The following is a 15,225-nucleotide window of genomic DNA, read 5'->3' as shown; positions in this document are numbered from 1 at the left end:
AAAAACATTTATTTGAATGCGTGTAGTAACTTTAAACAATTTTACACACATCACATAGAGCAAATTACACGAATGATTAATATTGACCATTTGCTATATGGCCGTTAATTAGTAGAATGAGATCAAATCTTCAACTATAATTTTTCACGTTTGAATTGTTTTACATTGTCATTTCGGGGCCTTTTATAGCTGACTATGCGGTATGGGCATTTGTTCATGGCCGCAAGGTGACCTATACATGTATATGTTAATTTCTGTGTCATTTTGGTCTCTTGTGGTGAGTTGTCTCATTGGTAATCATACCACATCTTCTTTTATTTTATATTAATTGGTGACGTAAGAGGTCCACTGGAACTTTTATTGAGGATTTCTTGGCATTACTTTCTTTGCCACAAAACTCCATAAAGCTTGCTGGTTTCGCTGTGTGTTACATTTAAATTAGTATTTATGGCATTAGGCGTTTTATCTGATTTTATTGTATTTTCAACATTGGATTAAGCATGCATTTTCATCCAAACTGGTTATCAATATCGCGGCTTTACGAGGAAGTTTCTCTAAATGAAGAGATATATAGAAGATATTGCAGTATCGTATAGGAATATTTGTATTCACCAATTGGTGATTGATTTGAGAATCGTAAAAAGAGTACTCCGACGTCATTAGAACTGAGGACAGGGGACTCTGGACTATCTCATAGCTACTGTTACTAAATGGTTGTGTATACGTGTAATTACAGTTACATTGTATACTTATTTTGAATTTGTTAAACACTAATTGTTTAAAGTCTGAGTTTAAAGTTTACATGATAATACACATATAAGATTATATAAATTAATTTGAATATATACAATTTACTTTGGTCACTTTTTTTCTCTGTATAACTGTTCAACGAAAAAACTTGCCGAAAAAAAATGTGCGAAAATGGTGACCTCTTTTTAGATACGAAACGCTGAAACAATCTATATATAGAATACACGTTATTTAAATCCCCTCATAGTGAATATAAATATAGCACCGGTAAAACCTTTCACCATTTAATACACAGCACAGTAATTACTGAACATATACATTCTTCCTTAGTATTTTGTATGGTAAGATCTATCGTGTATCATATCAGGAATCTAGATTCCATGCTTAACGTTATTTCTATTTCAAATATATTGTAAATACTAGATCTAAATCTAGCGAAGTCAAAAGAATACACACTAAAAAGCGTTACGTTTAGTTTTATACACCAGGATATCGTAATTTCGATTTGATCTACTACTTCAAAAATTCACATAATAGCGATGTTTACACTGCAAAATTTACTCTATATATTTCTGTAATTTTGAAAGGTTATATTAGACTATGTCATGATAATAAGTTACCATGTTTTAAATTATTTAGTCTGTTATTGTATAATTTATTTGATTTTAAAACTTTTACAGCTTGTCCATATGGAGTCTTATCCCCTTAGTAAAAAACCATCTTGTAAGCCCATAATTATTCCAATAAAAGTTAAAGACTGTGACCATACCAGTATTGATGCTGATACCAAAACATTAAAGGAAACATTCAAACAACTTGAATATGCCAAACCTGAAGTTTTTAATCAGGACAGCGACAGAGATACAATTTTAAATCAATTGTTAAACATACGTAAGTATATATTGTTTCTAGACAAAATTAATTAAATAGAAATGACTACAAGACAAACATCAATGAACACACACACAAACACCAGCACGGGAGAAATAGTAAACAAAAAAGCAATGATTTAAAATGATACTCTAATGACACCCAAAACCAGGGAAGTAAAGGTTAGTCCGTGGATAACTTTTTTTGGTTGTTGAAATGAATTTGTGAGTAATGAATTATGCATGTAACATGCATTTTTCCCTTGCCGTTTACATATTTTGATATACATGAATGATGAACATTCCTTTACGATGAAATCATCTACATGATTTATTTATTAGTTGTCATTGGCCTTGAAATAGCTTCAGTAACTGCGAGTTATCATATTTTCGGTGCTTCAATGTTTTTTGTGTAAGTTATTTTGTTCCTCGTATTGATCATTTGAGATAAGCCGATAGCATCTGATATTTACTATTTGTTTTACAAAAAAAATTGTGCTGTTACACCACTATCGCAAGAAAAGGGGGGATTGAGCACATACAAACATATGTAACCCCGCATCATTCCTTGTGTCCCACAGGTTGTCATCGGTTCATATCTTTGAAGTTTCATATTTGAATTAAGGACATTGCTTTGATATAGATTAGCCTGTTAGTGTTCTCGTGGATTTGGTTTACATTTTCATGTCGGTACCTGTAATACTATACGTATGGTTTTTTTTATCGTCGGAGGCCGTACGGTGTCCTATAATTGCTTTCTTCCACTCCATGTTAACTCTTGCAAATAGTTGGGAATTATACCACATCTCCCTATTTTTAGGTTTTATTTTTATGCTGATGTTGGTCTGTTTTTAGGTGAAACATCAGAATTTACAAAAGATAGAGATTTTTTATTATGCGTCATAATCAGTTGCTGCGGTCGTGTAAATGGCTGTTTTCAGGACATCAATGGCGTTGATATTTCAGTTGATGAAGTAATCCATATCTTTAATACAGAAAACTGTACAGGACTGAGGAATAAACCCAAGATATTTATTCTACAGGTAAGACATTTATTCTTAAAAGCTAAATTCAATTATCAGTTTTTGTCAAATTCATGTTCACCGATTTGACTCAAATTCTCATCTTAGATTTATAACAATGTAAAACATTTATACAAATTATAATAAGTCTAAAATAATCAATTTTTAAGGCATTGACTCAATAATATGTAGCTTCTTTTTGTGTTATTTAGTCTTCATCTAATTAACTAACGAGATGACCCCTTAAAACAACCGACGGTCAAATAACACGATATAAACATAAACATAAATATAAATAGATATTGACAGTGGACCTCGAGGATTTTTCGATTATACCTGTATGAGAATGATAGTTTAGTGGATCGATTCAGTCAGTCAAATGTTTTACTTCTGTTTTACTTTCAATGTTGACATTAAGGTGATACCCAACACATTGACTAAAATTAAATTAGCTCGTTTTATTTTAATAAAATTTGGACAAAAATGTAAAAATTTCTAAAATTTTAACCAACCACTTTATCAGAAAAATTTCATTGGTTATATAGCAGTTTGACAAACACTTATTTTGATCATTGAGAAGCTATATATTTCATTAACAATACAACGTGATTAAAACGTTTAGTTGATTTACATGTATCTTCCTGTAGTGTAAGGTACCACCTTAAATAGCCTGTACGCATCAATCATACATAATCCATCTCTAGCTAAGGGGTTAAATTAAAGTTCACATGAATACGGATCTAATGAGGACGAATTTTTCACTTGCAAGTGAATAATTCATGATCGATGTTTCTTAGCTTATTTTGACACAATTGAACCATACTGGCTGCTGCTGCTTATAGCGAACTATTATTACACTATTTCATTTTCATTATTTTTCAGACACTTTCTAAAGGTTTTATGATAAATTTTCAATATATATATATATGTGTGTATTAAGACGTCTTAGAACGTTTCTTCCGACACAGTTCCTCGCAGATTTAAGAGATATTAGATCAAAATCATATTTGTTTTTATGTATCTCGTAGCTAGTGCCCCTTTAAAAAAACGAAACATGCTAGAATAACCACTTACATGAACAAGAATCAACAGAGTTTTCATCTAGTTACTGCCCAACTTGCGATTCAAATTATAATTGAAATTTGTTTATTCATAATTATACTTGAACAATAAAACTAATTTGCAATATTAACTTTGTGAGGTCGTTAGTGTCAAAACAATAAGACAAAACTTAATTACGAACGGTTAAGTATTTTGATATATATATCTTTTTTTTATTCTGTCAAACCTTTGCAATTACAATGGTATACAGACACTACATGACATCAATAATACAGACTATCTCTCTGAATATTTGTCCATCTCCCTATGTCAATGGGTAATTTATGGTTGATGGTTCTAAATTTACGTAAAGTAAAAATATCACGAAATTCTAAAATATCAAAATAGTTCTCAAACCCAAAAGTTTTCTTAAAATTCGATAATTTAATGTCTTCGAACATGCTTGCACATTTGAAAACCATGTTTGTTGAAACTGATCTTGGAGTGATGTTCTGATTGTATTCTTTAACCAAATGTCACTAATACATGTTTGAGACAACCATGGTTTAACCAACTAAACTTTACATCATTTTTATTTGACAGCTTAAACAGTAGTTTATAAATGGTCGCAGATAATATATAGTCGGTTTACCACATACTAATTTCACCCAAAATGATACCATACGGACTTTAATATCTAAATTGATGGGCTTTCGTCCAAGTTCACCATATATTACACAATTTGGGGTAGAAGACTTTAGCTGCAGAAGAAGCTTACAGAATTTTAATAGAACCCTATCCAGAATGTCGTTATTCCCAAACCCCCCAAATTTCACAACCGTACAATAAGACTGGTTTCACTAATTCGTCATTTAAATCTAATTGACAACTAATAGATAACCCATGTTTTCTTCCCTTTTTGATCACCTCATACATTGCCTTTGTAGCTTTTTCTGCTAAGTGTTTTGTACAGTGTTTAAATGTGCCATTTCGTGAACAATATATCCCAAGATAGTTGAATTCTTGAACGATATCTATAGCAGAGTTATGATATGTAAAACTGAAATTTTTGGGTTGCCTTCCATTACTAAAAATTACAATTTTTGTCTTTTCTACATTTACTTTCATTTTCCAGACATCACAATATGAGTGGAATTTATCTAGCAATAATTAAAGTTTTTTGGCAGATTCCGCCATTAGCACAGTATCATCTGCATAGAGGATTGCAAACAGTTTAACAAAAATATCTAATGTTTCTTCGAGTTCATCTTCAATAGTGTTCAAACCAATCAAGTTCTCGTTGATAAAAAAGTTTTCCAAATCATTTAAGAAAAGTGAGAACAGAAAAGGGGATAAGTTTTCCCCTTGACGTAGGCCAATATTGCATAAAAAATAATCTTATATATTGCCGTTATAAGATAAACATGACTTAATATTATCATACATCTTATGAATTATGTTATACATATGACCATTTATGTTATTCAATAACATCTTATACCATAAAGAGTCTCTTCTGACTGTGTCAAATGCTTTTTCAAAATCCGCAAATGCACAAAACATTTTTTTTAATTTTAAAATTTCAAAGAAAGAGTGCAGTATAAATATACAATCGACTGTTGAATATCCACTTCTAAATCCAAACTGATTTTCATTTATTAATAAAAATTCATCGGAAAAATTTGATAATCTATGACATAAAATCGAAGTGAATAATTTCCCAACACAACTGACAATTGTGACAGGTCTATAGTTGTTTTGATCAAATTTGTTTTCCTTATTATAAAATGGTTTGATCGTGCCAATTACCCAAGATTCTGGTACAATCCCAGTTCTAAGAACTAAGTTAAACAATTCAACATATACATCAATTAAAAAATCACTAGAAGATTTAATATATTCATTTATAATCATATCGTCGCCACAGGCTTTGTTACTTTGTACAATTCATAATCTCGTCCTTTGTAATTGGACCAATAAGTGTACCATTTAAATCATTTAAAGCATCTTGGTCTACATTTGGTAACTTAATGATCGAGGGTGCCTGAATTTAAATTAAGTAAATTATAAAAATTTATGTCCGGTTGTTTCGTGTGTCCCCGCTTATTTAAAATATTCCAATACTCTCTTGAATTTTGAGATCTGAGGTTTTTTAATTTTTTAGCCATATCACGTCTATGAGTTTTTATGGTTTTGTCCATAACCTTTTTATATTTTCTCTCAGAATCTTTAACTTTGTTATATAATAAAAGCGAAGGTGAAAATTTGATCCTGCGCTTTAGCTTTCTAAAGTTTTGCCTCGCAAATTTGCAGTCATAATTAAACTATTGCTTGTCTCCGTTCTTTTTAGGGGGTCGCTTTTTTGGTTTATCAGTTCGTGTTCTAAACGTTTTCTTAGCAGACTCTAAACAACTAATCCAATCTCATTTACAAATGCGTTGACATTGTTATCATCAACTTTTTCTAAATTCACATTTTTCAAATTACGTAACAACCTGTCTAATCTATCAACATTTATATTAGCTCTAAATTCAGGTACCATTTTATGATCCCATTTATTAATCTTTTGTCTTGACTGATCATAAGGACTGTGTGTTCATTTCAAACTGTGATCAGTGAGTTGCTTTCTAAGCGTAAATACAATGGACAATGAACATCTGAATACAAGTGTGAAAATTCTAGTAAATCAAAATTAATAAGTTTTTCTAAAACGTTAACATTACTCAAACAATAGTCTACAACACTAGCATTTCTGCAGGTAATTTTCCCAGTTTTATCATTTCCCAGTCTACCATTCATAATGAATAAGTTGTTACTTTTACATAAGTCAAGCAGATTATTACCGTAACGTGTTTTCCCTTTATCCATACTATTAGAGCATTTGCATTATTCACGTATCTGGATCCGTGCACGTATCATGATACGTAAATAATGCAAATGCTCTATTAAATAGAGGTCGGTCATTTACAAACGTATCAACCGTATCGTATACGTTGACGTATCCGCATTTGCAGATATATCAAAAACTATTATGTGATCCCGAGCTTATTAATAAGACCATACTTCATTTAAAAAAAACTTATTGGAATCTCTTCGAAACAATCAAACATACACTTTTAATATTTGTGATGGTGATGTTTTGTAAAACAAAACTAAGGGGTTCTATCAACTACTTTTACATGCCCTTAAAAAGGAGCCAATGTAGGGCAGATACACGAATATCGTACACAATCCTTTAATAATCTAGTTAAAAAACATTTCAAGATCTTATATGAATAAACACAAAAAAAAAAATCAAATGTACTACTTATATACATGTAAAGAACTTTGAATATTGTTCATTTGCGATTTTATCATAAAAGGTAATAGAAAGTACTGAGTATCACTCTATTTGTCAATTAACAATTTGGTTCTACGTGAATACAAGTTCATACACAAACACACGATTTTACCGTATTCACTCCTATCATGCCAGTAAACTGTTCCAACTATCCGGAATATCTTTAAAAGAAGGGTTACATATACCACAAAAACTCGATATTTCCTTATTGTTTTGTAAATTTCTGCATTAGAAATTAATCAGTCGCCCATTTGCATTATTGAAAGTACATAAAATTAAAGCTCGGGATCATATACTGTGTTTTGGTATATCTGCAGATGCGGATACGTCAACGTATATGATACGGTTGATACGTCTTTAAATGACTGACCTCTAATAAGATCTCTGGGTATATTATACAATTCTAAGTTACATACATCATTTATAGATACGACCTCCAAATCAATACTAATATCTTTTTTATCAATAAATACATAATCTTTCTCATTAAGAAATTCTTGATACTGTATTTTTTGTTTTAAGTAAGTAAGTTTTTGTTTAAAGTAAGACTATTTTGGTCTTTTGTGGATAGTTGTCGCATTGGCAATCATACCACATCTTCTTTTTTAAAGTTTCCTTTATTACCACATCTAACTTAAAAATCCATGATTAAAATTGATAATAGAAATAAGGAATATATCAAAGAGACAACAACCCGATCAAAGGGCGGATAACAGCCGAAGGCGGTTAATGAGTCTACAACGTAGCGACGAAATCCCGCACCCGGAGCTGGGCCTCAACTGCCCCTAAATAAAAATGTGTACTTGTTCAGTGGAAATGGACGTCATACTAAACACCAAAACATATAAATGAAATAAAATTAAAAAACTAAAAAGACTAACAATGGCCAGAGGATAATAAAAGATGAATTCGATAAATTAATATTGATTTGACTATCAGCAACTGCCAAGAAGTTCAACATGCTTATATTGATTCTGAAGGTTCCAGGTGGGTTCCTTATTTATTTTTGATGAATATTGATATTTAACCTCTCTAGTTAAATAATCCAACACGAATAATATATTGATTCCAAATTGCATACCCGAAAGAACATAAAAATATAAATCGCACATTTCAAATGCATGCCCATGGTAAAAATAAAGTGAAATCATGGTCCATGATTATAACATTATTTCAAAGGACAAAGTCAAGAAAACAGATATGCATCGTCATTTCGTGTTTTGAGAAGTCTTGAAAATATTAGTCATTAAATACATGAAAAATCCTTCAACAGAGTCTAAAAAATACACAACATAGAATTTTCCATACTGCTTAAATTTATTTGTTTTTGCTCCAAACACAAATATCAGAGAACAAGAAGAAGTTCTATGGGGTTTCCAACAACCATTATACTAAAAATTTAAGCTTCTAAAATATACTTTTTGTAGACGGATGATTTGAGTATTTCCCATAGGAGTCCCTTTTTTTTTGGAGATAGACCAGAAGAAGTAACAAGACTACCAACTCAGGCGGACAGTTTGATTTATCATTGTAGTATCCCAGGTAAGTTAAATTAGAGATAGCAAAAACATAGATCTAAATGGATCGATGGATCGACAGGGAAGCCATTTGGTTTGTAAGCTTAGAAAATAAAATTAAAAATGAGCCACAAAATGTTTTATCATATCCTATTCCTAGATTTCTAATACATAAACCTAACTGTTTGTGTTGTACATGTCCATATGCTTGTAATCAGTATCTTCCATAGATTTGATTTTCAAAAGTTAAAAGGGTGAAACATAATTCCTTTTATGTGTATCCATGGCAACATTCTGCATTTATTTACCATAAATTATTGCAAAAAGTGCAAAAAGGGGGATGAACATGTCACATATCCCCTCAAAATTTGAATCAAACTAGAATTTCAATGCCTTTGAGTGATACCTTTTAAGAAACTGTTGACATACATCTTCCTAATGTATTTTTTTTCCGTAAAATCTAATCACAAAGTTCGTGCGATAAAAAGTTGGAAAAAAACATTACAATAATTGCCTGACCAATGTATGGTACGGACATGCAAATACGGACTGTCATACAGAAAACAGCCTATATTACAAACATAACATAACCGCGATGTTCATATAAACATAATAAAAAGGTTATTTTGATACTCATCTATTCAAAAATGAATTTTATTGCACACTAGCTCTCATATTTGAAAAATCCACAGGGGCCAAAATACGAAACTACACACCTAACTGTGGAGTGCTACCTAATACTACGTAAACATAGATCTAAATGGATCGAATGGGGCGACAGAGGATGTGATTTGGTTTGTAAGCTTAAGTAATACTTGTGGGGACGATATCTTATAATATAACTCTGATAAAATACACAACAGCTTTGCAGTTTTACGTGCTAGTTACTTACCAAAGATAAGGTGACGTCGCCGTGTGACGTCGACCTTGGATACAATGTTACTTCCGAGACGTTGCCGGTCCCGCGGTCTTTTCGACAAAAAAATACTTTACGTAGAAAATAGAATTGAAATACAATATATAAATTATACTAAATTAAGATTTATCTTCAACTATTTCCCAATAAAAATCGGCTCCAATTAATAGTGAAATTTCGAATGTATGATGTTGCTTAACTGGATGTGCGAGCTTAAGTCCTCGTAAATAGTAATTGTTCCTGTCAATGAAATGAATGTGGTTCTGTAGCGGCGTAGCTATCGTAGGAACGATTAAAACCTGTATTGGAATTTTATCTTCAGTTTCAGTTTCAGCAACATAAACTGTGGCTCTATCAAGTCGCCTAGCATTAGTGTTGGTTTCTCCGAATGATGAGAGTTGAATATTTTCGGCTCCTTCTCTCTGCAGGTTTAATTTTCGTGCAAGACTCTCCGTAACAAAAGACTTTTGAGCGCCTTCATCTTACAAACTATTCGTATCAGTGCAATGACGATCTGACCAAACGGGGGCCACAACGGTTTTCAACAATACAATTTTGAGTGAAATTGTGCTGACGAGTGAAATATTGTTGAGTCTTCTTGTATCTCGGTGTTATTCACAAGATTTACTACTAACAATTGTTTTAGATGTTGTACTTTCGTTCGTACAACTGTGAGCGGAATCTTTCGTGTCGGTAAAACGGTTTTCACTTCTCTGGTCGGGGTTCGCGGTGTGTCCAACTTCATAACATAAACCAGTGTGGTGTCGTTTACAACAGTTACGGCATGAACTTTTCGATTTGCATTCCTTTAAAGTGATGTGTTCCGAGGCAGTTGAAACATAAATTGTTACGTTGAACAATTGTGAGGCGTTCATCTAAATCGCGTTTTTTCTGGCAGTTGGCGGGCGAATGAATATCTTTGCAGAAAATGCACGGCTTAGCTGTTAAATGCTGATTTGCATTTCTATTACTTCCGTTGTGTTTTCCTTGTGAGTTAGCACCGGCGAAAAGGGTTGAATACGATATATTACTTTCTGTCTGTGTAATTTGTCCGGCTTCCATAATTTGTATATCTTAGTGTATACTTCTTCGAAGATCTCGTAGTAGCCAATCTGTCGTACCATGCTCCCGCGCGAGATGCTTTCTGAGTTCTCCGGGCAGTTTGTTGATTATAATCGGGACTAATAAATTACCGTACGAGTCCTGTGTCTGTCCAAGCGATTCAAGTCCCCTAACCAAACTCTCCATTTTGTCATAAAAAATTCCCAGACTTAGAAGGTCATTCCGGGGTGGCGTAATATCAAGCAGTGCTTGTAGGTGTGTTTGTGTTATTTTGTGAGTCTGTCCAAATCTCTCTATCAGACCATTTACGGCTTCGGCATAGTTGGCGTTAGTTAGAGAAAATCCGGCTATTGTCTGAACGGCTTCGTTTTCTAATTGAGCCTTCAAATAATTAAACTTTTGAACATCTGTCAATGTTGGGTTGTAATGAATTGCTGATTCGTAAGAATCCCAAAAGCTTGGCCATTCTAATATATTGCCATTAAATGTAGGTAATGTTAATTTTGGCAAACGGTGATTGCTAGCTATAGCGGACGGGGCAGCATAGCTTGACGTAGGAATTGATGTGGCAATTTGACTTGTCTCTGTTAAAATTCGAGCGGCATCATTTGACTGTGGCAATGACGGGGCGACATAACTTGTCTGTACAATTTCGGGTGAACTAGTGGGGATAAACGGCGGACTGTCTACATTTAAAACTTGATAAGACGAATGTGATGCATGGTTGGAAATAGGTTGTGATGTTTTATCTATGAATATCTTAAAATGTCTCAGTTTAGTAACAAAATTTGTGGTATACTCATCTGTGTCTACGATTTCCGTCTCTATATCCTCTGTTTCCGATGCATTCAATATTTGTTCATTCAGTGTGTCGAGTAACTTCTTCTTCTGTTGTAATTCTTTTGTATGTGGCTAACAGCTCCTCTCTGTCGAATTTAGAACTTTCTTTTGCGTAGGCAAATTTTCTTAAAAGTCTGGTAACGGCACGGCGATTGCCCGTTCTTATTGATTTTAGCTTTGGTAACTCAATTAGTCACGGCACCATAAATGTGGGGACAATATCTTATAATATAACTCTGATAAAATACACAACAGCTATACAGTTTTACGTTTACTAGTTACTAACCAAAGATAAGGTGACGTCGCCGTGACGATGACATTGGATACAATGTTACTTCCGAGACGTTGCCGGTCCCGCGGTTTACTCGACAATACTACGTAAACATAAATCTGAATGGCCCGAATGGAACGACAGGGGATGTGATTTGGTTTGTAGGCTTAAGAAGATATTAGGTAAACATTGTTCTGATTGGATTGGTTGGGAGCTGAATTAGAGATAATTATCAAATGTTTAATATTTATTTGATACACGTCAGAATCTAGTTGTATTTTCTAGAAAAAAATACGATAGATTCTAGATTTCACGAAAACGATCAAATCCAGCTTAACTGAATACAGATTATCTCATATGTATTGCTTATCCTTTTGTTTATATGTCTATTTTAGGTTTTATTGAAACATTCCCTTGGTCAGATTCGGTCAAACCGGAGAAAAAATGGAACACTGCACAAGGTTCTAAATTTATACACACATTCTGTAATGAAATAAGAAAGGAACGAGGTATTGATATACATCAATTAACATTTAAAGTAAATGCTTCTATGAAAGAGTATGTGGATGACATTAATAGCCGGAAACTTCAAGAGCAGACTGAGGAGCTCAGCAAAAATCTGGAACTTCCGATCTGTACATCACAGTTACTTCGAAAATTTACACTTTGCCAAGGACAGAAGGAAACTGAAGTATAATTCTAACAAAACCAGTTCCTTTGGTAAAACATTTAATGGATAGTTTGACATGAAGGAGATATGTCTTAGAAAATTTTCAACTTGCTATCAGAAGAAAACAAACTTTCATTTTCATTTTCTTGTTTTAAACATATCTTTTTCAACCATTTCATGTAGGCACCATGCTGAAATGTATGATTTTAAATATCATTTTGTATTATCTGCAAATGAATAAACCACTTTGACGAGTTCTATATATCTGCCTTATTAGAATAAGAAAAAAAATCACATGTTAGCTAGATTTCAACCTATGTTAAAATTGCAATTAAATACCTACAGGAACAAATCGTTTATCGTAAGTCGACACAATAATCAAAAGATTGATTGAATGATTTATTATTGTTTGCTTTACGTACAATGGCATATATTTCATGAATGTTCCGACCGTCCCTCTGGTATCTTTCGTCCATCTTTCATGACGAAAACAAAATAATGATGAATAGAATAGTTATGTTCTTGAAGATATGGTTCTATCTTGATTAATTGCGGGAGATCCGGGCTATTACTTTAAAATTATGGTATATTGGATCAAGACATAAAGCGTAACGCTCCTTCTACAAGATTCATCGGATTTAACCTCCCTATTTCGACTGGACATGGATGCGTGCTTATAAACCCGATAACAAAACGAATGATCCCCCGTTTTCTATTTGGAACGACGGGAGCTAATAATATTTTTATATGTTACTCAACCTTTCGGATCAAAATCGAAAGCAAGTCAACAAAATATAATATCAAACAGTAAACCAAAAAGTAAAATAACAAAAATATCGAACTCCGAGGAAAATTCAATTGAAAGTCCATAAACTAATGACAAAAAAGCTCAAACACACTTTTTTCTTATATAGACAGTGGTGGATTAATCCTGGTTGTATAGCTAGTTAACCCTGTCATTATATTGACAACAACGTGTGAATAAAACAAACAGACATAATAGGTAAAAAGGTCAAAAATAGAGGTACAGCAGTCAACATTGTGTTATAACCTTTATTACTATAAAAAGATGTCAACAAAGAAAAGCATATGGGCAAGGCACATTAGCAAAAACGAAAGAAAAGATTACAAAAATTTACCATAGCACAATAACAAATGAACGGGATGATCCGGGATGTATAAGTACCAATCCCCGTCAAATGGATAGTACCAATAACTTACTAAATATTCAAAAGTAATAATTCAAAAACATAGATAAAAGACGCTACACCATGTAATTAAAAAGATATGCAACGTCAGTACCAAGAATATATATCTCAGGATTATCATGCATTTTTGGGGAAGTTGATACTCATTGCAAACGTTCTTGTTTCATCCAGGTGTTTGGAAGGATTCACATTGTTCAATTTTAAGTTTTCGGTATAGTTCATCGAAAGATACTACGACCTTGTTATATATTTATCAACAAGGTTGTGGTATCTTTCGATGAACTGCACCGAAAACTTAAAATTGAACAATGTAAATCCTTCCAAACATCCGGATGAAACAAGAACGTTTGCAATGAGTGAATAAGGAGTTAAAAAAATGTTGTAATGAAAATAAGACTTTATGACTTAGGTACGTCATTGATACAAATTATACGTATGTTTCGCCTACGAAGTTGACCAGTATTAAAAACCAAAAATTCCAAAAAGTTATGCCTCAGCTTTTAAATTATTAGCCTGGTAGATTTGATATTTTTTAAAAGAAGTAATGCAATTTTTTTTTAATTAATCAGAGTTCATGTTTAAACATACCTTGCGATTTATATTATATGTCGCTACCAATTGTGTCCATCATTTTTTAACCCCAAATCAATCAAGACTTGTCAATTGGTCATGCACACGGAAAGCACATCGGAATTATGATATTAATGGTTTATTTTTTTTTCCTGCTTTCCAAATAGCGGCAGATTATAGCATCTCATTTGTACATTTTAAAATATAAAATGTTATCTATTTCAAAGGATAGAGAAATTTCTTCGTATTCTTTACGTTTATACTTATACGTTTTTTTCACCATGAACTAAACTTCCCTTTAAGAACTTTTAGCTCAATATCTTATTTCTGGTCGACAAAATATAAGTCGAGTTTTGTGGTCTGACAGTTCAAAAGACAAAAGTTAATCAAAGGGTATTGAATTGATAAACATACGAGCTCAGGTTTTTTTTGTGTACACATAAATCTTAATTCATATTAGTGAATTTTGACTTTATATATTCCAGTGATAAAACAAAAACTGAAAGGTCTGCTACATAATTTGATCCTTTATTTGATATTAAAAATCCTTAAAAAATCTGACGTATAATTCTGTATACAAAACGCACGTTCCGTCCATACAATACTCATTGTGACGCTTGAATAAAAAACCCAGCTTAAGGCAATATAGTAAGGCGTTGTCTATCAACATTTAGTCTACTTAAAACTAGAATCTATAGAAGAAGAAAAAACGTGATGATTTTATCTTTACAATTGTCAACTTCCCATTTCCCAACAATAGCATACATTCCCTCTGTCATATACTTGTGTATTGTAAAATAGCTCAGTGCATAAATTATCCTTGTACATCTTTAAACTATACACACTTTGTTAACAGGGAGTGTGCTCCTAAAACAGAAACGGTTCCTACTGAGTTATGAGGAAAACGACCGATTTAGAAATTACATAATTTTAGTCTCTACTAATAATTGGTTGACAGAAACTATTGAAATGTTTTCGCTGTCTTAAATCTTTAGATACTTTGTGAATGAAGCATGCAGAGCAACAGACACGTACTTTTTCGAAGTACCCAGTCGCGATCCTTTTTTGATATAACGAGAATTCATTGTCGGTAAATAACAACGATCGACTATTCTCGGAGATTATTTAATGCATTTTCTCAGGTTCAAA

The 15,225-nt window shown here is 32.6% G+C and overlaps 1 protein-coding gene across 1 annotated transcript; it reads left to right on the top strand.

The window, feature by feature from the left end:
- Window positions 1-1,016: 1,016 nt before the first annotated feature.
- LOC143046129 (uncharacterized) lies at window positions 1,017-12,558 on the top strand. Its single transcript, XM_076219128.1, has 5 exons — window positions 1,017-1,091; window positions 1,431-1,641; window positions 2,616-2,662; window positions 8,450-8,564; window positions 12,024-12,558. The coding sequence occupies exons 1-5, from the start codon at window positions 1,089-1,091 to the stop codon at window positions 12,323-12,325; spliced, it is 678 nt and encodes a 225-aa protein (XP_076075243.1). The 5' UTR covers window positions 1,017-1,088; the 3' UTR covers window positions 12,326-12,558.
- Window positions 12,559-15,225: the final 2,667 nt, after the last annotated feature.

Source organism: Mytilus galloprovincialis, chromosome 9, assembly GCF_965363235.1.
Source record: "Mytilus galloprovincialis chromosome 9, xbMytGall1.hap1.1, whole genome shotgun sequence".
Classification (NCBI taxonomy): domain Eukaryota; kingdom Metazoa; phylum Mollusca; class Bivalvia; order Mytilida; family Mytilidae; genus Mytilus; species Mytilus galloprovincialis.
Note: the sequence above shows the minus strand (reverse complement) of the source record. Positions and strands in the feature narration are given on the sequence as shown.

Excerpts from the sequence above, each read along its gene's own strand:
- LOC143046129 (XM_076219128.1), top strand. Across the intron at positions 1,642-2,615 it reads AAATCAATTGTTAAACATAC|AAAACTGTACAGGACTGAGG; the intron begins GTAAGTATATAT and ends TCTTTAATACAG. Across the intron at positions 8,565-12,023 it reads TTATCATTGTAGTATCCCAG|GTTTTATTGAAACATTCCCT; the intron begins GTAAGTTAAATT and ends TGTCTATTTTAG.